Source organism: Mobula birostris, chromosome 21 (genome assembly GCF_030028105.1).
Source record: "Mobula birostris isolate sMobBir1 chromosome 21, sMobBir1.hap1, whole genome shotgun sequence".
NCBI classification, from domain to species: domain Eukaryota; kingdom Metazoa; phylum Chordata; class Chondrichthyes; order Myliobatiformes; family Myliobatidae; genus Mobula; species Mobula birostris.
The window spans coordinates 48,955,378-48,980,580 of record NC_092390.1 but is presented as its reverse complement, the minus strand read 5'-3'; the positions used below and the strand labels follow the sequence as shown (position 1 = coordinate 48,980,580).

Genomic DNA, 25,203 nt, shown 5'->3' with positions numbered 1-25,203 from the left:
TCAACCAATCAGATCCTCGAACCAAAGGGGATAACTTCACTTGCCCCATCACTGAAATATTCCCACATCCAATGACACACTTTCAAGGACTCTTCATCTTATGTTCTCGATATTTATTGTTTGTTTATTTATTATTATTATTATTTACATCTCTTTGTATTTGCACAGTTTCTGTATTCTGTACTCTGGTTGAACCCCCCAGTTGCGCGGTCTTTCATTGATTCTGCTATAGTTATTATTCTATAGGTTTATTGAGTATGCCCACAAGTAAATGAATCTCAAGGTTGTACATGGTGATATATATGTACTCTGATAATAAAACTTACTTTGAAATTTGAATGTAATGATAAATATGCTTTAGCTTAAGGTAAATTCATACAGGCTTGAAAAAACTAAAACCACAAGCACAGGACACAGTATGGAAAGTGCATATAAACCTGGATAAGACTGAAATGTTGGCTTGCTTTGGACAACTTAATTGCTTCGATCAGATCTATTAAGTCTGATACACCTTATCCTTTCAAGAGTGACAGAATTTTTCTTTATGCCACATCCCAAGTATCTAGGGTATTCACTTTCACTTGTAGGCTTAATAATGAAGAAGGCAGTGGCAAACCACTTCTGTGGAAAACTTCGCCAAGAACCATCATGGTCATGGAAAGACCATGATCGCCTACGTCATACAATGAACGAACGAATGAATACAGAGACGAGTCAGAAGGCCAGCCTTCTCCCTGATGGTGGTATTGAGTAAAGGGCAAGTCGCAGGCGGTGAGGGTCCTTTGTGGTGGAATGATATATAAAGACAGGAGCAATGCACACAATAATATAATTTACGTCATAAGATGATCCAATTGACCCTTGGATTATGCTACTGCATAATTAAGTTGCTGTGCACACTCCTGTATATAACTTGTTCAGGTCTCTTACAGAATGAAATCTGGCAGCTGAATATATGATTAATGATCGGGCATGGGAGACAGAGGAAATAAACTGTAAAAGAATTTCAAAGCATTTACTTAATTTAAGACACATCCTGACTGTCTTTTAATAATCAAGGAATTTGTATAAAGAGGAAATTACTAACAGGAAGTCAGGAAATGACTGCAAAGAAGAACTCAGCAGCAGTGACAATGAGAGTTTCTGAAAAACAGAATGGTTGTATTTGGTTAGAATTGGGAGTAGAATAGGTTTACTATTTTAGTGTTAGTTTCCTTAAGAAATAAGTTAAAACATGCTTTCTTATGGCTTCTGTACTTGATACTATGTCTTTGTCAGTGGTGCAGTGGTATCCGCACCTGGACTTCGGAAGAAGCGATCCCGGTTCGAATCCAGCCGGCCCCTTGCACGCTTTCCATCTGTGTTGGGTTAAGCATCCAGCCAGCAACTTGGCCTCGTAAAACAAATGTTAAAGAAATGGCTCGACTGCCGCCCGACATGCCAAACAAGGCGCAGGGAGGAACTTTATCTTATTTGTATCACACTACTCTTTTTTAATTGGAAGATTTTCTCTTTACCTGTTAATTTCTTGGAATAAGGGCTGATCCTAACAACCTTAAAAAGGTTGTTAGCTTGTTGTTATTATAAGCCTTTTTATTTACAATTATCAATGTCTTTATCAATGTGTGGAATTCCTTTTAAAGGAATTCCCACAGTGTTACTGGGAAGTGAGGTCCAATAGTAATGAACAATGGAGGAAATATTTCCTAGTTAGGATTGTGTATCACCTGGAGGTGAACCGTCAGCTATTGGAGTTCCCATACACTTGTAGTCTTTGTCCTCGGAGACTAAAGTTACAAGCTTGAGAGATGTTAGCCCAGGTAGTGTATTGTATAGATGGCATATCTGGCATTCATATGGGCTGATGGCCTAGGGAATGAATGCTTATGCTGGTGAAAGGGCTAACATTCAAGTGGGCAGCGTTGATTTCAATGGTATTGAACAGCATGTAGCGTAATGGTTAGCACAATGTCTTACAGTACCGGTGACCCAGGTTCAATTCCCACCGCTGTCTGTAAGGAGTTTGTACATTTTCCCCGTGACTGCATGGATTTCCTCTGGGTGCTCTGGTTTCCGCCCACAGACCAAAGACCTACCAGTCGGTAGGTTAATTGGTCATTGTAAATTGTCCCGCCATTAGGCTAGGGTCAAATCGCGGGATTGCTGCATGGTACGGCTTGAAGGGCCGGAAGGTCTGATTCCGTGCTGTATCTCTATCAATAAATAAATAAATTTTCTTTATTCCACCACACATCTTACTTGTAGCTTGTAGATGGTGCAAAGGCTTTGAGATATCAGGTGGAAGGTGACTCACCAGTGGATAACTTGCCTCTGACTTGCTTTCATAGCCTCAAAATTTAACTAGTGGGTCCAACAATCTCTCTGGTTAATGGTTATACCTGGAATGCTGATGGCCGGGAAGGAAGTGATGGTAATGCCACTGAATGTAAGGGCTGGTAGCCTAATTCTTGCTTGTTTGGCACTTGTCTGACACAAATGTTATTTGCCATTTAATCAGCACGTATTTACAGACGTTTAATTTTAAACATTTGTCCAAAATGTACGGAATTATTATTTTCTTTCATATTTTTTCTTATTAACTATAATGGCAATAAATTAATATATAAAAATAACAACCAGAAAATTGTAAAACTACAAAGAAGAAAACGGTGTCCTGGTACACAGCCTGAGAGGGATAGGATGTGACTTGTTTTCTCTGCTCTGACACAATGGTGAGTGAGATTGGGAAGAAGAAATGGACAAGGTGCCAACTGGAGTTAGAATTTCACTGCTGACTCTGGATGGTAATAGCAGAACAGGAGCAGCACTTTGAAAATGGGTTGGGAAATGGCACCAATGTCCGGAGATGGAAAAATGCATTGCATGAAAATTGAGAGTTAAACTGGCCAATATAAATCTTGTAAACAGAACAAAAAAGAAATAACTGGAGGTCTCAACGCAAATTCGAATCAATCTGAAATTAAACTGTTGAATAGAACTAAGCCAAGTTTGACTATGATGGTGAATTTCCAGTGGTTCAGAAGCTCAGTAACAAATTATTGATTTTGCCACTGAATTTAGGAAAGAAAAAACAATCAGCCACTTCAATTTAGACTGCATTTCTTTTCAATTCCATGGGAGGTCAGTCACTTGGTACTGTTCAGTTTAACTTGCGTTTGGAGTCCACAGTGTCATGTAATATATTTTTGCCTTCCGCTGGCCCTGTGATCATCAGGCACCAATGAGCATCCATTTAAAAGAATCATATGTCATTTAGGGACACAAATTTCTGCTCATCTAAGATTCTCAGAGTCATCACCATGGAGTTGAAATGCTGAGAAAGCTGAACTGGTTGGTCCCCTCAATCAGGTGTAAGACTAACATACACTCATTGCTTCTTATGCAGGCAGCTTGCTAACGGTGTGAACTGCTAATCTGTAAGACTGATGGAAGTGTCAGTACGAACTGCACTGCTGAGCAGCAGCATGTCTCAACAAGAAGCCAGTGCTGTTGAGTAGCCAGCAGCATGTTGAGTTCTAATGTAAGATTATTAACTTGTTTCTCTCTTATCCGATTCAACCTTATCCCACTCCACTGTCACACCTCCACTGCTACTTGCTTTCGATATTTACCAGTTCTCAGGAAGGGTTGTTAGCTGTCACTCTTTCCACAGATGCTGCTTGACATCCTGAGTATTTCCAGTATTTTCTATTTTTTCTACTGATTTGCAAAATTGAATCTGGAAACACTTCTTGGGATACAATTCAATCAGAGTCGTCTTTCCTTCAGCACCTCAAACAAGTGAATGGTAGGGCACTGAGGATCAAGGTAGAACTGCAGGATCTGGGAATACAGGTCCATAATTCATTGAAAGTGGTGTCACAGATAGATAGGGTCGTAAAGAAAGCTTGAGGCACATTGGCCTTCATAAATCAAGGTATATTGAGTACAGGAGATAGGATGTTATGTTGAAGTTGTATAAGATGTTGGTGAAGCTTAATTTGGGGTATTGTGTTCAGTTTTTGTCACCTACCTACAGGAAAGATGTAAATAAGGTTGAAAGAGTACAGAGAAAATATACAGGGGTACTGCTGGTCTGGAGGACCTGAGTTATAAGATTGAATAGGTTAGGACTTTATTCCTTGGAACATAGAAGACTGAGGGGAGATTTGATAGAGATCTACAAAATTATGAGGGGTATAGAGAAGGTAAATGCAAGGAGGTTTTTTCCACTGAGGTTGGGTGGGATTACAACCAGAGGTCATGGGTTAAGGGTGAAAGGTGAAAATTTTAAGAGGAATATGAGGGGAAACTCCTTCACTCAGAGGGTCATAAGAGTGTGGAAGTAACTGCCAGCACAAGTGGTGCATGCGAGCTCAATTTCAACATTTAAGCGAAGTTTGGATAGGTACATGGATGGTAGGGGTATGGAGGGCTACGGTCCCAGAGCAGGTCACTGGAAACAGGCAGTTTCAATGGTTCGGCATGGACTAGATGGGCCAAATGGCCTGGTTCTGTGTTGTACTTTTCTATGACTCTATGACTCTAAGTGTCCATGCTTCATGCTTCACAGGCTTTATCATCGCTGAATAGAAATATATCCTTGTTTACTGTACACACATGCATTTCTCAGCAGAGGGTTCCAAAAATGATCAGATCTGGAACTTGGCAGATAATTCGTTCTTCCTAGGCAGGGATGTGAAGGTCAGCAATATCCACTCACACCAATGCTCACTCTACTCTGGTGTATTGTGCAGTTAGTACTAGTTTCAGGTGTAAATGTTTAAACATAGCAGTGATATCTCAAACCCTGTAACATTAGTACAAAAAACTTCACTCTCATATAGCACTTATTATTTTTGTGTCATTCTAGTAGTTATGACATTTACTAACCAATATTTGAAATGAGCTTTCACCAAGGTTAATAAGAATAAAAATATCTACAAAAATGTTTACTAATTATAAGGCAAAGCCAATGAAAATAAATTGCATTACTTGACTACCAAATCTGAAAATATGCTGTTGTTGTATCTACATTCACCTCTGGCCTATGGACACATATTGCAGAGATGAGGAGGAACTTCTTTAAACATAGAAAACCTACAGCACAATACAGACCCTTCGGCCCACAAAGCTGTGCCGAACATGTCCTTACCTTAGAAATTACCTAGGGTTACCCACAGTCCTCTATTTCTCTAAGCTCCATGTACCTAACCAGGAGTCTCTTAAAAGAGGGTGTGGAATCTGTGGAATTCATTACCACAGATGGCTGTGGAGACCAAGTCATTGCTATATTTAAACTGAAGGTTGACAGGTTCTTGATTAGTGAGCGTGTCAAAGGTTACAGGGGGAAGGCTGGAGAATGGGATGATAAATCAGTCATGATGGAATTAATTGAGCAGAGTCAATAGGCCAAGTGGCCTAAATCTGCTACTATGTCTTATGTTCTTATTGCCTGCCCTTTAGGACAGTAACGTTGAGCCAAGAATGGAGCAAACTCAATGGTGAATGGCCTAATTCTGCTGTTGTGTCTTGTGGTCTTACAGGCAACTCTTTAGGTCAGTATGGTTGAGCAAACCTCATGGCCCAGGGTGACATTAGCTCCACAACTGCAGCTAGCCAGCAATGACAGGCACAGTAGTCCAACAGTGGGTCCATCATTTTCCAGCCACTTTAAAGTAAATCCTTCACACCCACAAAATAACTGATGAGATGGCTCACACGATCAAATGAAATTTACACATGGTAGTGTAGTGGTTGGCACAACGCTTAACAGTACCAGCAACCTGGGCTCAATTCCCACCTCTGTTTGTAAGGAGTTTGTACGTTCTCCCCGTGACCACATGGGTTTCCTCCGGGTGCTCCACTTGCCCCCCACAGTTCAAAAATGTACCAGTTGGTAGGTTAATTGGTTATTGACAGCAAAAGTCATGCCACTTTTTAAAAAAGGATGTAGGCAAAAGACGGGCAACTATAGGCCAGTTACTTTAATGTCTGTAGTTGGGATAATGCTTGAAGCTGTCATTAAGGAAGAAATAGAGAAACATTTAGAAAGGAGTGGTTCCATTGGACAGACGCAGCATGGATTCAGAAAGGGCAGGTCCTGTTTGACAAACTTACTGGAGTTCTTTGAGGACACAATGAGTGCAGTGGATCGAGGGGAACAGGTGGATGTCATATACTTGGATTTCCAGAAGGCGTTCGATAAGGTGCCGCACAAGAGACTTATAAATAAGATATGGATGCATGGAGTCGGAGGAGGTGTATTGGCATGGATAGTGGATTGGTTAACCAATGGAAGGCAGGGAGTTGGTATAAATGGGTGTTTCTCCGGTTGGCAGTCGGTGGTGAGTGGGGTGCCGCAGGGGTCGGTGCTCGGCCCGCAGTTGTTTACCATTTACATTGATGATTTGGGAGAGGGGACTGAGTGTAGCATAGCACAATATGCTGATGACACTAAACTGAGCGGAAAAACAAATTGTACAGAGGATGTGGAGAGCCTGCAGAGGTAGATAGATAGGTTAAGTGAGTAGGCCAAGGTCTGGCAGATGGAATACAACATTGGTAAATGCGAGATCATCCACTTTGGAAGGAATAATAGAATAATATTATTTAAATGGTGAAAGATTGCAGCACGCTGTTGTGCAGAGGGACATGGGAGTGTTTGTTCATGAATAGCAAAAAGTTGGTTTGCAGGTACAACAGGTTATTAAGAAGGCAAATGGAATGTTGGCCTTCATTGCTAGAGGGATGGAATTCAAGAGCAGGGAGGTCATGCTGCAACTATACAGAGTACTGGTGAGGCCACACCTGGAGTACTGTGTGCAGTTCTGGTCTCCATACTTGAGGAAGGGTATACTAGCTTTGGAGGCAGTGCAGAGGAGGTTCACCAGGCTGATTCCAGGGATGAAGGGGTTAACCTATGAGGAGAGATTGAGTTGCCTGCGACTATACTCTCCGGAGTTCAGAAGAATGAGAGGGGATCTTATAGAAACATACAAAATTTTGAAAGGGATAGATAAGACAGAAGTAGGAATGTTGTTTCCATTGGTAAGTGAGGCTAGAACTAGGGGACATTGCCTCAAGATTCAGGGGAGAAGATTTAGGACGAAGATGAGGAGAAACTGTTTTTCCTAGAGAGTGGTGAATCTGGGGAATTATCTGCCCAGGGAAGCAGTTGAGGCCTCCTCACTAAATATATTTAAGAAATAGTTAGATAGGTTTTTACATAGTAAGGGAATTAAGGGTTATGGGGAAAAGACAAGTAGATGGAGCTGGGGTTTACGGACAGATCAGCCATGATCTTATTGAATGGTGGGGCAGGCTCAATGGGCCGGATGGCCTACTCCTGCTCCCATTTCTTATGTTCTTATTGTAAGTTGTCCCGTGATTAAGCTAGGGTTAAATTGGGGGTTGCTGGGCAGCGTGGCTCAAAGGGCCAGAAGGGCCTGTTCCACACTGTATGTCAATCAATCAATCAATACATAAATAGATAAATAAATGAATGAATGAAGGAATGAACAGATAGTTAGATAGGTAAATAAATAAATAGATTCTCATGCCAAGCATCCCTTTATTTAAGTTTTCACTCTTTAATTATCAAGTAAAATCTGACTCTGTGTTCTATTAGTGAACTGTAAACTAATAACGAAGAGACTGGAGTTGGATTCATATGAATAATAATTGATTGACAGCTCAGCAACTGTACTCAAATCACGGCAATGTGGCTTTGCTATTTATGAACAAGGGATTCCAGTTACTCACCGTATGACTCCGTGTGTTTGTGACGGCACTGCCATCAAGCAGGTAGTGAGTCTCTGTGTAGTTTTCAGCAAAAAGCATTCTGCAAGACAGGGAATACATGAAAAGTTTAGAAACAAGGCTCAGGCCAATGCAGCCTCGCAAACAATTCATCATCAAACCCTTGGACATGGAATAATTCAAAATTAAATCATCTCTTTCTTGCTTTAAATTCAAAATTATCTCACAAATAATTGTATTGTTATTTTCAAATTAACCTGTGACCATTTTTGAGGATTGTAATTTTTTTTCTTGTCCTCTGGTCTAGGGTGAAATTCAGATCTGAAAATGTTTTTCCAATTCCATTCCAAAAGTTGCCACATCCAGAGGTAAGTTAGTGACGTACATTGTGTTTGAACTGAGGTGATGTTGGCAGGTGGCAGGTGGCAGGTATACTATCATGAATAGTTGTGGCATCACTGGAAACTCACTTCTTGCTCTTCCTGAGGCAGTCAACCACACTACGCTAAAGCAGCTTCTCAGCTATTAATCTCTAGCTAACTTCTGCTCCGAATGCTTAAACAAAAGTTAAGCTATCCTAAATTTTCAATCATACGGCCATAATCCAGCAAACCCAATCTCCTAGAATTGGGATTAGCCACTGTTAGTGACATTAATGCAGCATTCTGGGTCACTCTGATGTTTCTGGATGTCACATGAATATCAAACCTTCAAATCAAAGTTTACTGAATATCATTACTCTGGTTCTTCTGTACAATGTGCTCAAGGTGATATCCAGTTTCCGAGCTAGAGCTATAACTTTGCTTCTTTTCCCACAGACACTGCCTCCCCTGTTGAGTATTTCCAGTATCTTCCACATTTAATTGTGAAACTCACATTACTGTTTTCTGTGCCTCATTTCTTTTTCATATATTGCAGTTCTTGTACCTGCCAGCATTTAGCATGGCAGGTACATCTCAGCAGCTAACTCTTATGGACATACCTACAGTATTTGATGCCACACCAGTAAGAAATGAATGAGATATTGCTCTCAAAGGATTATAGCAGGAGTTCCCAACCTGAGGTCCACATAACCGCTCCCTCCCCCCCCCCCCACAGTTAATGGTAGGGGTCGATGGCATAAAAAAAGGTTGGGAGCCCCTAAAAAAGATCATAAGGACTTTGATAGATTGGTGAAGAACTATAGCAACAAAAAGCCCATTCTTTGTACATGGGGCAGAAATCCTCCAGCATAATAGCAAGGTGCCCTCTGGCAGATGTTCTGAAGAGAGCTCCATGAAGATTCTGGATGCCTTGACTTTGCAAAACCTTGCAAATACAGCCAATGCAAACTACTCTGCCTGCTCCTGTGGGGACAAGGAACAGTGGATGAAGTCTCTTCTACTTGAAAATGGAATTTGGGAAGGTTGTTGATGAGGCCAATATGGGATCTACAGGAGGTTTTTATTACAGTGGGCGGGTGTATAGGTGATTGAGAGATGATATACTTCTACTATGTGTGCTGACTTTTGCATGTTCCAACAAATTGGGCTCAAGGTTCTTAATCCCAAGTGCTGCTTCTTTATTTTAAGCAGCCATGGGCCAGGCCACATGAGATGATGGGGATGGAGGTGTTGTTGAGATCTTTAAGTGATTCCCTCTGTTTACCCGGTGATCTCTTGGCAGAGTTCAGAGACAATATCAATTCAGTATTCAGACGTTGGGAATGTGATCAACATGAGAACCCATTAAAGCTAATTGACTGTAATTAAGTGTTTGTCGTTGGGTATGTTGGGTTGGGAGAGAACATTATGTGGATTTGTGTATTCTGCCAGTGGATTTTTGCCCCTTTGTGGTACCTTCCCAGCTGCCTGCTCTAAATAGTCCATGTTGCAAGAGTAACTCCCTGTGTGGTAGACCATAGGTTTAGTGCCAGTCGGAGTTCTAGATCTATAAACGCTCCAAACTGCAAAATCACAGAGAGCGATGGTGAGTTTCATAAATAATGTATACCTTTGATGGGGCTGGCTTGCTGAGAGATGGGAAGTGGTCCAGTTTTCCAGGATCCTGCTGTGGACCCCAAATGACCACAAGTATAGAATTCTAGGCATACATAGGACATAGAACAGTACAGCACAAGAACAGGCCCTTTGGCACACAATATTGTGCTGAATCAATTAAATTAGTAATCAAATGGCCAACTAAACTAATCTCTTCTGCCGACACCATGTCCATATCCTTCCATTTCCCTCATCCACGTGAAGCTGTGTTTTCAGTCACAGGAGATCACAGACATCAGTGAGGACTAGGTTTGTAGATAATGTCTTAAGTCTCTCCACATTATTCAAAATTTTGTATATTTCTATAATAGCAGTGAGAAAACTTCATAGTTATTCTTAAAGTTGGCATCTTAAGCTGCTTAAAATCAATGTGATTCTAATACTTAGTGGAATCTTTAAAGCATTGGCAAGTGTTTCTGTAAAGTACAGTACTGTGCAAAAGTCTGGCAAATATATATATAGCTAGGGTGCCTAAGACTTTTGCACAGTACTGTAGTTATTTTATGTATTTCTCTGAAATGCTGCCACAAAAAATATTACATGATATATGTGAGTGATGGCAAACCTGATTCTGAGATGGGTCTCCATTGTGGATTGAGAGTGGGAAGGGGACAGGGAGAGGGTAATCATGGTTGGGAAAAGCGGAAGTGAGAGAGGAGGGAACAGGAAGCACCAGAGACATTGTGTAATGATCAAGAAACCAATTGTTAGGAATCAAATGACCTTGCCCCCACCTCAGCACTCTTTCACGGCCACCTGTCCCACACCCCTCTTATGGCGCTCCCCCCTTGCCATTCCCAACATCCTTTGCTCCTGCCAGATTTTCAAACTTGCTCTCTGCTCCATGTTGACAAATATAGTACTGTACTGTGCAAAAGTCTTAGGTACCTTAATTATATATATGTGCCTAAGATTTTTGCACAGTATTGTATAAGTAGACAAAATGTAGTAGCTTTTCTCTACTTGTCACGCTGTTTGGCAGTTTTGGTATCAAAATATTTTGAGAATCCATCCGGATCAATGTTGCTCAAAGGAATCATGTAGCTATTCTGCACTGCAGTAAGAAGCCACAACACAATTCTTAAGTCAGTTAAATGCAGATTGTTTACAAATTTACTGAAATAGCACTATTAATTGCTTTTGATAAAGATACTGACATTAACCGAATTATTGGTTTGGCATTAAAGTAGCTTAATAACATTAAGGACCTTTCATATATTTGTAATCTTGGACTGTTATAACAAGTAATCAAAGCCCTATATTTCAAATTAATTAGAGATGCATATACTGAAACAAGATAATTCTGTTTCATTACATTAACACACAAGTGCACTGAGATAAAGTGTAAATGTTCTGAATCAGGCACCCAATATGTGGAAATGTTACAGAACCTTAGCCTGGTGAACAAGCCACAACATGTACCTCATAAACAGATCTGGAACAGGAAAATATCAGGCACAGTTAGGAACTGAAAATTCTACATGAATCTTGATATTATTAATGCCTTTTAGTCAGGGATTGTTTGCAGTTCCACTTGGAAGTAAACCAAATACATTTAATAGGTTAATCTGATTTTTCGCGATAAAAAGTGCTCATTAATAATCCCTAGTTAAACTGCTCAGAGTAGATGATACCCTCCTTGGTGTCCTATGGGGACTACATGCACTCTCCAACTAAACATCATTTATGTCCTTGCAACTCTATTGTTTAATTTTAACTACTGTGAGGTATAATTGTTTATATTAATTTCCATGTGTATAATTTATAATCACTGTTAAGTTGCTCACGGTCCCTGTCGGAAGAACAGTAAATATACTTGTAAATACAGAGGCCACTTGAGTTAGTTGATGAATTGAATTTTTTCATTGTGTAGGCAACTCATCTTCCAAAAAGGTGGAAGAATATTTATTTAGCGAGGGGATTTTTGATATACACTAATTGGGGTAAATAAAGCCAATACCGTTTGACGCAGTGTCAATAGATATTTGGAAGGTGTTCGATAAAGACCCATCATAAAGACTATTTGGATGGTAGGTCTGATGGCTTCATGGCCATGTTTACAGATGATACAAAGATAGGTGGAGAGACAGGTAGAGTTGAGGATTAAGGGAGTCTGCAGAAGGATTTAGACAGACTGGGAGAATGGGCAAAGAAGTGGCAGATAGAATATAGTGTAGAGAATAGTATGGTCTTGCACTTTGGTAGAAGGAATAATGGTGTAGACTATTTTCTAAAAAGGGAGAAAATTCAAAGTTCAGAAGAGCCGAGGGATTCCATAAAGGTTAATTTGCAGGTTGAGTCTGTGTTAAGGAAGGCAATTGGAATGTTAGCACTATTTTGAGGGGACAAGAATATAAGAACAAGGATTGAATGCTGAGGTTCTGTAAGGCATTGTTAGACCACACTCGGAGTATTATGAGCAGTTTGGGCTGCAGATGTGCTGGAATTGTAGAGGCCCAGAGAGTTTTGCGAGAATTATTCCAGGAATAAAAAGGTTAATATAGGAGGGGTTAACGTTGATGGCTCTGGGCCTGTTCTTGCTGGAGTTTGGAAGAATGAGGGGAGATCTTTTTAAAACCTATCAGATAGAGTGGATGCTTCCTACAGTGGGTGAGCCTAGAACCAGACAGCACAGGCTCAGAATAGAACAATGTCCCTTTAGGATAGAGATGAGGAGGAATTTCTTGAGTAAGAGGGAGGTGAATCTGTGGAATTCATTGCCACAGACGGCTGCGGAAGCCAAGTCATTTGGTGTATTTGAAATGGAGGTTGATAGGTTCTTGATCAGTCAGGGCATCAAAGATTATGGGGAGAAGGCAGGAGAATTGGGTTGAGAAGGATAACAATCAGACATGATGGAATGGCAGAAAAGACTCAATGGGCCGAATGGCCTAATTATGTTCCTATGTCTTATGGTCTTATATACTTAGTCAAAAGTTTCTAGAATAAATAAATAACGCAGTTTGGGAAGAAATGTGGTCAAAGGATGAGAAAATAAATTATTAATATAAATGTGGTTTGCTCAGACTGGAGTCAGATTCTAAGTAATGATTCCCTGGGGCTGAACAATATTATTATAGATAACAATATTATTATAGATAATCTCCAACTGGTGCTTCAAGGTTTGCTGGTAATACCATAATAGGGATTATAAAAAGTAGCAAGCAAGTTTGCCACTGACCAATTAACAGAATAGTCAAAAATATGGCCTATGTAATACAATAGGAGAAGTGGAAGTGTGAGATTATAAATGCAATTTTCACTTAAAGTTTCAAATGTACTATACAAGAACAGCACAAAAAGAGTTTTCTAGTAAAAAAAAACACTTCTCTCCAATTTTCACTTAAAAACATTTCACACAATCTTTTTTCCACATTTTGAAATGTTTCAGTCAGCCTAATGAATCACCATTCACCTAATTTGCATTAGGCTGAAGCAGAACTCAGCATTCCAGAGTTTGTACTGACTGCCACAGCATCCTGAGGATATAGACTGAAGTGAAACGTTTGTCCAAAAACCACAGTGAGCTCTGCAGCTTAGAATCATGCACGCTGCAATTCAGAACAGTCAGCGCAGACTGAGCCTGTCAGATCCATAGTGACCTTTTAAAAGAATTCCTAGTACATCCCCCATTATCTCCTCACTTATACATTTCCTTTGTAGAACCAACTACTGAATCGTTTCCACCATTGTAATAGTCACTATATTCTAATTGCCAACCACTCATTGTATAAGTATTTTTACCCCATGTGATCTCCAGTTCATTTTATAATCATCTTCATATCTGTGTGTCCCTGGATCTTGTCACTCTGATTTTAGCTATCCACTGGGAGATCTAGGCTCTCCATCAAACAACTCCATCAAATCTACTTTGTAAACCCTCACCCCAAAATTGCTATGTCTGATCACTTCTATACTAGTTCTGATGTTTCACATCCTTCATCATAAGATGTGTACTCAAATTTGAAAACAGGAGCATAGCAGTATTGAAAATACACTCATTTGTTGACCATAACATTCTGGCTTTCGTTACCCATGTTTTACCAGTTGGTAGACAAATGGTGCTGAGGCAACAATGAAGGACATCGCAATCCATCATGAGTTAAACTTGATGTGCAAGAGAAAGATCAGGACATGACAATGAACCATGCTTTTGAATGTGCTTCTTCAAAGTGGCAAAATGAAAGCTCTGCAACCTCCTATTTCAAGACCTGCAGCTCTGCTCATCTGCTGGCTCTGAAGGCAAACTTTGTCCTCAACTTCTATACCACGTGGTTATTTCAGGCACTGGTGGTGGAAATCTCTGCATCCTCAGCCAGAGCAGTACAAGCACACATTCATCAGATTACTGGTGCCCTGCTGAGCACAACTACACTTTGCACCGTTACAGTGAGGCATGCCAAAGGAAACTGGATTTGTAGGGAAGAGAATGGAACTGAAGGACATGGTGAAAGTAATGGACGAGAAGGAACCTGCCAAGCACAAACACCAGCATGGATCTGTGGAAGCAGGTGGTCTATTTCTGTATTGCAAACCTTTTTGTTTTGCATCCTGTGGAGAAGTTTTATGGGATTGTGTCAGTTGTGTAAGTGTTGGATAAGTGAGTAAAGAGGGTGCTGGTGCCAACAGTGAGAGAGTAAGAAAAATAATTTATATTCTGTGCATTGACTTCTGAGAGTATGTAATCCCTACTCCGTAGTCCCAAAGTCCACGTTGTAGAATAATAAATCTATGTGATATAAGGCGCTCATACTCAACAGTCTGTTCATCCTGTCTTCATACGCTTCCCAGGAGCCCTAAAGGTTTGAAAAAATGATGGTGTATATTTATCTTCTTTTGGTCGGAGTCCTCTTTGGGCAAAACTCTGCTGAATCAGTGTAATTCCACACATCGATTAAATAAAGACATTGCTAAGATGACACAGATGTATAGCTGCCTCCTCACGGCTCCAATAACCCTGGTTCACTCCTGACCTCTGATGCTCTCTCTGACCACTGGGGTTTTCTCCTGTTACTCCATTTTCCTCCAAAGATGTGTGTCTTGGTGGTTTAATTGGCGTCTGTAAGTTGTCCATGGGGTGTAGGCAAGTTTAGAAGCTGTGGAGAGTTGATATAAGTTTGAGGAGAATAGAAAGTGATGAATGTAGGATTAGGGTGCTTGATAGTCAGTGGCCTGAAGGACTCGTTTCCATGTTGCACAGCTTTATGACTCCATAAGCAAGTGGGGAATAGAAACAGAGCCAACACTATCTCCTCTTACCCACTGGCCACTCACTAATATTAATGTTTTCTGCAGAAGCACGCAGAAGGACTTTGTTTAAAATGCAAAAAAGATTCACAGTATTCAGCTACTTGTACTCATTTAACACTCATCTTACATAAATGACTACAATTACAAAAACATTAATGAGTTGACCAAAAGCATATGTAATACTCCATATGGTGCTCACCAATAATTTAGTCAAAATATTTATTGACAATATTGCATCAGCCAATGAGGGGCATAGATCAAGTCTAATAACTCATAGCAGTCTATGGTAGAGCAAGACAATGTTCATTTACCAAGTCTGTTTAAAGAATATTAACAGAAACAATAGCAGCATCTCAGAAAAGAAACATACTAATTTCTCCAGAAAAATCCATTAACTGGAGGATAGTGAGATATAAATTATGCGTATTAAGGCAATCTCAGGCATTTATAATTGTGCAGTCTCCGAGCTTCATTTGCAGACAATTTACCCGATCGCCTCCACTCAGATTAGCAATGGCATTGCATAGAATAATGTAGGAGATTTGTCCAGAGTGCGTTGAAATAAAAGCCTACAAGCAACTCTAATGCAAGTCCTATTACTGTGACAACTTGGGACGCAGGATTTCTCCAAATAAAAAAGCTCACAAGCTATCTAACTTCTGTTTTCTACAGGTGCAGCGACGGGAACTGCTGCACATTCAGTGATAGGAAGCTGACACGCGAGATAGCGTTGCATCATTTTTTACGGAACTGATCATGGGGCTAAGTGAGCCAGTGCATTCACAAAACACCACTTCATAATCTCCAAAGCACTCTTGCCAATTATTAATCCTGTTTGGTTTAGTTTCAACATTGTGAATCAAGACTCCACGATCCAAACATAAACAAATGTATCAGGGCATTTCCTCTGAGCACTGTGCTTGATGAGTATTATAAACATGGCAGCAAATAACCCAAATAAGTTGTATAAAAGTTCCAAGAGGTTTTCGAAATATTTGCTGCTATGTTTATGATATTGTTAAAAACTATGTTTATGATATTGTTAAAAACTAAGAGGAAGTTTTGCCCCTTTGTCCAGTTGTACATCCTTCCATAGTGAGATAAACAGATCCAAACAGAAAGCAAACCTTCACTCTTGCTTTCAACTAAGGAAATAATTAAACATTGTAATAAATAATGGACTCTACTTTAACCAATACAAAACTTAATGATCTTTTTATGCCAGCATACCCTTCCAAAACACAGTCTAGAAAGAAATGTAGGCCAAAATGCTCCTGGTTTCTTCTGGGGGAGTAGAGGAAGAATTTTCAAATCATATATAGTGAATTGTGAGTGAGATTTCCAAACTTTCAGTGTGGTAACTATCCACAATTTCTGCAGGCAGAGAATTCGCTGGGGTGTAACAGTAAGGAATATATCATGCACTAGCATTTGAGCAGCATTCATGATGTCTTTGTTCTTTGGTATTGCTTCCTACTAATTGCATTTCACTTACCACAACAAACCAAAAGGTGGCTACTCAATGTAAAACTCCACACACTGTCAGCCCGGCTGTTGGCACAACTATGCAGGTCATGCTTAAGTCCCCTGAATACCATGTGACACGGGTGTGACTTGCATAGTTGAGCGAACAGCCAGGTTGTTAGTGTATGGGACGCTGAAATCACGTTGCCACAGAAAGTAGCATAAAGGAAGCCACGCTGAGACCATTCCAGTGCAACCCCACAGCATTCAGCAGGGGTGATGTAAAGATCTGTGATACTTGGATCACTACATCATGAAGTAACTTGGCCCAAGCCACATAGCAAACTGATAGGTTGGAGTTTCATGAGGAACAGAGGGAAGAGGAGGAATTGGAAGAAAAAGAATGTAAGGGCAAGGACCGGGCAATTTCTTTCTTGTTGGGCCATATGTGAACAAATTATCCAAAGATGACACCAGTACACACAGCTCTAATTTTGCAATCACCTTATCTCCTTCTGTCGTGGCTCCAAGACATGGCTGACTACCATTTATGCTGGAAGACCAGACATTAGCTAGAAGATGTGTGAGACAGTCGGGTTCACAAGTATTTGGTTACCACCTCCATGTGAGAGGCTCCAAAGTCTGAACAAAACCCTGTATAAGATCAGAGCCAGACTTTTCTATGCACGTTTATCTTTTCAGTAGGTCTTTTAATGTTCCGTGTATTTCTTTTTTGCGTACACATTAGCTTCCTCCAATAGGCTGCCTATCAAAATACCCAACTGAATCCTCTGTGACAGCGTTATTTTACAGCTTCACCCTCTGGAGAGATAATTGCTTGGTAATCCTTTCCACCCACCCAGTCTGTAGTATACTTATACCCAGTGAATGACGAAATGCAGGTCCTAACTACATTATACACAAAGGCCGTATCCGAGCCAGCAGCTGTAAGAATGATATGGAGTGATGTTACGCATACATCTTCATCATCTCCTTGTTGTGTACACCCTGGAGTTTTGGCTTTGAGAAAGATACAGAGGTGGAAATGTGTTGAGAGGGAAGAGAAATTAAGATATCCATTCTTACAAACATCTGAGTTTGTAAATCTGTAGAGAAGATGGGATGTGGAAAGAGAATTGATTGAGGCAATATCACCTTCCATGGCTTCAGTAATGGCCACAGCAACGATAGAGAGGACAGTTTCCTCCCTCCAGTTAAGGTCTGGCCACATGTCCTTTCCCTGAACAGAATAGCATTGCCTGCCATCTTGCTGTGTCAGGGAGTGTGCTTAAGGTGGAAGAGTTTAATGCATGCGCCCTTGATTACTGACTATCTGGTAGTTTGTAAAGCCAAAATATTTGGAATGCAGTGTATACTAATGATAATGTTAGATACAATTCCCATTGGATCAGGGATTCCCAACCTTTTTCATGCCATGGAACTTAGCCATTAACCGAAGGGTTCGTGGACCCCAAGCTAGGAACTCTTGCATTAGATACAGATTGATGATAGTTGACTGATGAGATTGGGAGGCCGCTGGTTGCTGATCTGAGATCACTGAACTGCTCGCAGATCTACATCCACACAATTGCCACAGCTATCTGTTCCCACTGTCTCTGGAAAGTTTGTGTGGAGGGTTGGATCACTTTCTACAATCTTTGCATCAAGCCCTCCAGTACAGCATCTACGCTAGACCAAAAACAGTTACTTTCCGCAAGCTGTCGGGCTGATCAACATCTCCACCCCTTAATTCACCCCATCACCACTACATCCACATCCCTCTCCCCATCCCTTCATCCTCCCCATGCACTGGCACATTACAGTCATTGTACATTATGTCTTATAGGATTTATAGTTTGTTTATGCTTGTGTTCTTTATGCTACCTCAGATCCGGACTTACAGTCATTGCTTTCTTCTTTACACTTGTGGCTATAAATAGGTTTGATCTTGAACCTTGAAGATCTGCTACCTTTTTCTCTCCAGCATAGTCACCTAGCTCAAAGGATAGCTGCTCAAACTGATTCTTGGAAAATCTCCCAGCATCTCCGGTAGTGACAAGTCACCTTCCCTTTATAAGGTGCGGTCTGGCTTTAATTAGTGCAGGCTAGCTTTAAGCAGTGTGAACTCGATTTGATATTGAATCCCCGCTGAGGCACGCAGTTAATGAACAGTATAGTAATGCTGGCTGCCCGCACCAATCATGCAAAGTTGATGTGTTGCCTGCATCGGAAGCAATGGGTATGGGTTAACCATGCATTGCAATCCTCAGAAACCATTGACGTTAACCCCAACAAGTTCCACCAGTAAACCTCCAAATGCAGAAGAAATACTAAATAAATCAAACTATCATAGAAACAAATAATGATTTGGCGTATGAACTTATGACACACATTCCTGGATCAGTTGAGCAGGGATCCCCTCAAGCATGGCTGCTTGTGGTTTACGTTGCCATGTGAACCTCTTCATCGAGTTTCAAACTTGTAACATTCTCCAGGATTATACTCAACTTGTCCTGTAAGTTGCTTGGTTTTCCTATACTTTTTGGAGTTTCTGATGTACTTAGTGACTAAAGTACAAAAGTACTTTATTATCTAAATATGGTAAATACAACCTTGAGAATCATCTCCTTACAGACAGCCACAAAACAAAGAAACCCAATAGAACCCATTAAAGAAAATGACCATCAAACACCCAATGTGCAGAGAGAAAAAAACAAACCATGCAAACAATAAAAGTAAGCAAATAACATTCAGAACTGAAGTTCACAAAACCGAGTCCATAGCCACAAAGCCAGTCATCACTGCAGCCGATTCAGGAGCCTGTTAGCTGCAGGCCACAGCTTCATTTCAGTGTGGAGATGAGTAACCCTCGCGGAGCAGAGAGCTGAACCAGCCTGTCCCTGACACACTGACCTTTTCAATCTGGCCCGACGCTTAAATTGTCCAAACCTGTTGTACCCTGTTTCCCTTTAACTCGGTACCATGATAAAGTAAATTACCAATTGGCACATTACGGGTCTTTCTATTTTCCTAAAGAAAATCTGAAGGTATAATCCAGTGACTATGATTGGACCAATCCTCTTTAGGTTATGGCAGAGTTCCTTCCCTCTGAGAATAGGCAGGAAATATGAATTCAATGCCATCTCTTTATAAAGGGAAAATACAACATGTAGTTGTTAAAAGTTATTCCAAAACACAAACAATTAGTTATTTGATGATTTGTAAGATCCCTCGCAACTCAGAAACACCCGATGTATGTACATTCAGTTCATGTGACCAAGTGTTTGGGAGACCAGCAGGATGGATTTCCCAGTACATCGAGTACATATGACTAAGTGTCTGGGAGACCAGCAGGATGGATTTCCCAGTACATCGAGTACATATGACCAAGTGTTTGGGAGACCAGCAGGATGGATTTCCCAGTACATCGAGGATATATCACCAAGTGTTTGGGAGACCAGCAGGATGAATGCACCTTGGTTCGCAGATGCATTTATGATATGCAAAGTATTCAAGTTATGAACTATTCAGAGGAAAGGAACTCTACTGTAACCTGAACAGGACCTGTATTACAAAGTATTTGAATATTACCTTCAGATTGTTTTTAAGAAGATAGAAAGACCCATAATGCACCTAGCACATAATGCACATTGATAATTTTTTTTGATCATGGTACAGTGTTAAAGGGAAACAGGTACACAATTGTATGATTTAGTTTTTATCTGTTTAGAACTTTGTCACTGTTCTTATGAGGAATTATGATGCAAAATTATAGATTAGACTTGCAACTTTGCATGAAAGAGTTAATGATTTTAGAGATCTTTAACTGGGCTTTCAGAGACTGCAAACCAGAAATTTTCTCCTAATATCACAAGCACAACTTAGTAAATATGTGATTCTCATTTCCACCGCTTCTCTTTACGATTCAGTGTTTATTTTTCTGATACCTCATAAAATTCAATGTTTTAATTTCTTCCAAATTTAAAGTTAAAACCAGCTAAAAGTGATTCCCTGAGAAAACAAGTAAAAGTTATAACAGCCACTTGGCCATGGATTTCTAGGCATAATTAAATGATTGATGAATTTCAGAAGGGCTCCCAGCACGAATATTTTACTCCTTCTCAAAATATTTGGCATTTTAACATGTCCAATAAAAGAATAACATTTTGTAGTTGGAAAGATATTAATGTTGTTTTTATTACTAGAAACTCTAGTTAATTATACAGTATTTAAATTATTCAAAGTTGTAAAAAGTAAACTTGGCTTATGCACATTCATTTCAACGAGGCCAGAATAACTGTAACATGCTCAAAACACAGATTGCCCAATATAAGAATTAGAAGTCTATGCAGATTTCCACTATCTATTGAATTACATAAGGATTTCACTTCTGTGGTTGGCACAAAGCGGAAGATGCTGCTGTTAGCTTAAGTCCACACCTGTTCTAAATGTTGTCACATCAACAGAGTAATATAGGTTACATTTCAACAGAAGTCCAGGTACCTAGGTACCTAGATCTGTCCTAGTATTTTAAATAGCTGTAGCTCTTTAACATTAATGCACACATTGTTCTGTTTTGGCTCCAACAGTAAAGTGAATTTTTTTTGTTGTACTTGATTATGAACTCAGCTAAACTGTTTGAGGGCATCACCTTCCACTTCTATTGAAACTGAGACCTATTTATTTTCAGCTTCAATGGCCTTTCTAACAATTGTTACCAGGATTACATTTTAGATCAGGTTACAGTTTATACAATGAATTGAATTTTATTCCTTACATGATGTGTGGACGTTCTGCCAGAATGTTTCAATTTACTACCTCAAGTCTTCTTTGGCTGGATTTTAATAAATTCAGATCACTACTTACAATTCTGTCAGTACTTATTTTCCCACTCTGAGCTGAAACTATATTAGGTAAATATTCTTTCATTTTCCCTCTGACTTCACTCTGCATTAGTCTTGTGTACCGTTACATATATTCCTAACCCATGAATATGTGGACAGCATGTGGAAATCTCAACGGGCACAACTTGTGGTGCCCTTTGGTAACTTCCCCACCAACAGCTCTGCGTGGGTGAACACAGTAATGCACAACTGAATCCAAACACTCACGTACCAGATATCACTATGACTTCAGTTGAAGTCTGAGGAGATTCACAGAAAGATTAATGCCAAGTCCAAAACTCCGGAGGCACAAGTGACTGCAGATGCAGGAATTTGGAGCAAAAGAAAAACTGCTGGAAGAGTTCTATTCTGATTCCCAAGTCCGCTTCTCACTCCCACACCAACCTGCCTGTCCTCAGTGCCACACTGAGGCCGAACATAAACTGGAAAAAAAAAGAACCTTATATCCCTCTGGGGTAGCCAACAGTTCAATGGTTTGCACATTGAGGGTTTCAGTATTAGATCACCCATCCAACCAGTTCATCCAGAGTCTCTGTCCATTTGTTCACCTTCTCCATCCCTACTCACCCCGCCCCCACTGTAGGTCCATCACCCTTCTCTGTCTCTGTCTCGTCCCATTTGCCCATCAGCTACACATCAACCCTCCTGGGCTTCTTCTCCCTTGGTTCACAATTCCTATCCTCTCCTCCACCTGGTTTAATTTGCCAATCTTCCCTCCCAAATCTAGTCCCAGCTGTCACGCCCGTTTCACTCCTTCACATCACTTCCATTTATAGGATATCTTTCCTTCTGATGCTGGATCTTGACCCGAAATGTCAACCATTTCTTTGCCTCCATAGATGAGGCTTGACTTGCTAAATTCTTCCAGGAGTTTACTTTTCAGTCCAAAAACTTGACTGGATAAAAAAACATAGAATTAGTCTTTACCCTTAATAATTTCTCCTTTGGCTCCTCCCTCTTCCTCCAAACTAAAGGTGTAGCCATGGGCACCCGTATGGGTCCCAGCTATGCCTGCCTTTTCGTTGGCTTTGTAGACTAATCCATGTTCCAAGCCTATACTGGTATCTGTCCACCACTTCTCCTTCGCTACATCGACGACTGCATTGGCGCTGCTTCCTGCACGCATGCTGAGCTCGTTAACTTCATTAACTTTGCCTCCAACTTTCACCCTGCCCTCAAATTTACCTGGTCCATTTCCAACACCTCGCTCCCCTTTCTTGATCTTTCTGTCTCTGTCTCTGGAGACAGCTTTCTACTGATGTCTACTATAATCCCACGGACTCTCACAGCTACCTGGACTATTCCTCTTCTCACCCTGTCTCTTGCAAAAATGCCACCCCCTTCTCGCAATTCCTCCATCTCCGCCACATCTGCTCTCAGGATGAGGTTTTTCATTCCAGGACGAAGGAGGTGTCTTCCTTTTTTAAAGAAAGGGGCTTCCCTTCCTTCACCATCAACTCTGCTCTCAAACGCATCTCTCCCATTTCACACACATCTGCTCTCACCCCATCCTCCTGCCACCCCACTAGGGATAGGGTTCCCCTTGTCCTCACCTACTACCCCACCAGCCTCTGGGTCCAACATATAATACTCCATAACTTCCGCCACCTCCAACGGGATCTCACCACCAAGCATATCTTTCCCTCCCCACCTTCTGCTTTCCGCAGGGATCACTCCCTACGCGACTCCCTTGTCCATTCGTCCCTCCCATCCCTTCCCACCGATCTCCCTCCCAGCACTTACCCTTGTGGGCGAAACAAGTGCTACACATGCCCTTACACTTCCTCCCTCACCACCATTCAGGGCCCCAGACAGTCCTTCCAGGTGAGGCGACACTTCACCTGTGAGTCGGCTGGTGTGATATACTGTGTCCGGTGCTCCAGGTGCGGCCTTCTATATATTGGCGAGACCTGACGCAGACTGCGAGACCATTTCGCTGAACATCTACGCTCCGTCTGCCAGACAGAGCAGGATCTCCCAGTGGCCACACATTTTAATTTCACGTTCCATTCCCATTCTGATATGTCTATCCACGGCCTCCTCTACTGTAAAGATGAAGCCACACTCAGGTTGGAGGAACAACACCTTATATTCCGTCTGGGTAGCCTCCAACCTGATGGCATGAACATTGACTTCTCTAACTTCCATTAATGCCCCTCCTCCCCTTCTTACCCCATCCTTATTTTTCTATCTATCTATCTATTTATTCCCCTTTCTTTCTCTCTCGTTTTTCCCCCTCTGTCCCTCTCATTATATCTTCCTTTGGTGCTCCCCTCCCCCTTTCTCTCTTCCTAGGCCTCCCGTTCCATGATCCTCTCCCTTCTCCAGCCTTGTATCTCTTTTGCCAATCAACTTTCCAGCTCTTAGCTCTATCCCTCCCCCTCCTGTCTTCTCCTATCATTTCGGATCTCCCCCTTCCTCTTTCAAATCTCTTACCATCTCTTCTTTCAGTTAGTCCTGATGAAGGGTCTCGGCCTGAAACGTCGACTGTACTTCTTCCTATAGATGCTGCCTGGCCTGCTGCGTTCCACCAGCATTTTGTGTGTGTTGATGGTATTGCCATATTTGACATATTGTTTGAGATGCCATTTTCCTCATTCTTGCCTTTATACCTAGGTTCCCAGTAAAACTATAAACTTAAAAGTCTCATCTATAGCACCAATGATTGTGCCATACCATCAACTATGCGACAGCTCCATCATAGGCACTAGCTCACCAACGTCCAGGACAACTTCAAGGAGCTATGCCTCAAAAAGGCGGCATCTAACATTAAGCACGCCAGTCACCCAGAACATGCCTTCTTCTCATCAGGGAAGAGGTCCAGGAGCCAGAAGGCACACGCTCAATGATTCAGAAATAGCTTCTTTCTCTCTGAATGGACATTGAACCCATAAACACTACCTCACTACTTTTTTCCCTCTTTTTGCACTGCTTATTTAATTTAACTTTTTTTTAAAAATAAGTATATGCATCTTACTGTAACTTACAGCTTTATTTTTGCACTGTACCATTGCCGCATAACAACACATTTCACAACATATGCCAGTGATATTATGCCAGACTCTGATTCTGATGAGTTAATTTAAAACTTATACTAGAGCCAAATGTGATCAACGATGCCAAGCCAGGGTAAAGCATGTTGCAAAATTCTGAAAAAAACGTGCAATTCAGTTTTACAATGGAACTCCAAAGCATGAACCACAGGGGTGGAAATGTTGCATTAAGTTTATTAGATGCACACATTTCCCCCAGCACAAATGTGGCCCTTATAATTTATGTTCCTTATAGCCATATTTAACCAAGTACAATATTGACAAACTAATAATTGTTTAAAATGTGGGCTTCCTATCTGTTGCATCACAGTTGTAGTACCTAAAAATGCAAAAGTGCAGCTTTAGATTTATGAAATGATAAATACAAACAGGACTAGGCTACATTCACATGGGAAATAAACTAATATTAATACTCTGTGGGTCACAGGGAAGTTATGAAAACATTTAACAAAAACAACACTGCCTTCACTTCTGGATGCTTTATCGAGAGAGTTCAGGCAAACAGCCTTGTATATTAGAGATACCCAGACATAACTTTTCAAGCTGAAGAAAAATCTTGAAGGGAGTGAAAAATTAAGATTTTGCTTCAGCCAGGGTCATTGGGAACAAATCTGACAGCTTTCTTTTCCTTCACCTTCCTTGATCATAAATCTGGTCACAATTCTCTCCGTAACTGGATCTTGGACCTCTTGACAAGACAGATCACAGTCAGTCCACGTTGGCAACAAGATC

The 25,203-nt window shown here is 40.9% G+C and overlaps 1 protein-coding gene across 2 annotated transcripts in view; it reads right to left on the bottom strand.

Annotated features, from left to right (window-relative positions):
* The window catches only part of LOC140185772 (disintegrin and metalloproteinase domain-containing protein 12-like), a 397,254-nt gene that overhangs the window by 146,231 nt on the left and 225,820 nt on the right, over nt 1-25,203 (bottom strand). For both annotated transcript variants that reach the window (XM_072239412.1, XM_072239413.1), the window contains exon 4: nt 7,765-7,843. In XM_072239412.1, the coding sequence (XP_072095513.1) occupies nt 7,765-7,843 (79 nt within the window). The remainder of the gene's footprint in view (nt 1-7,764; nt 7,844-25,203) is intronic.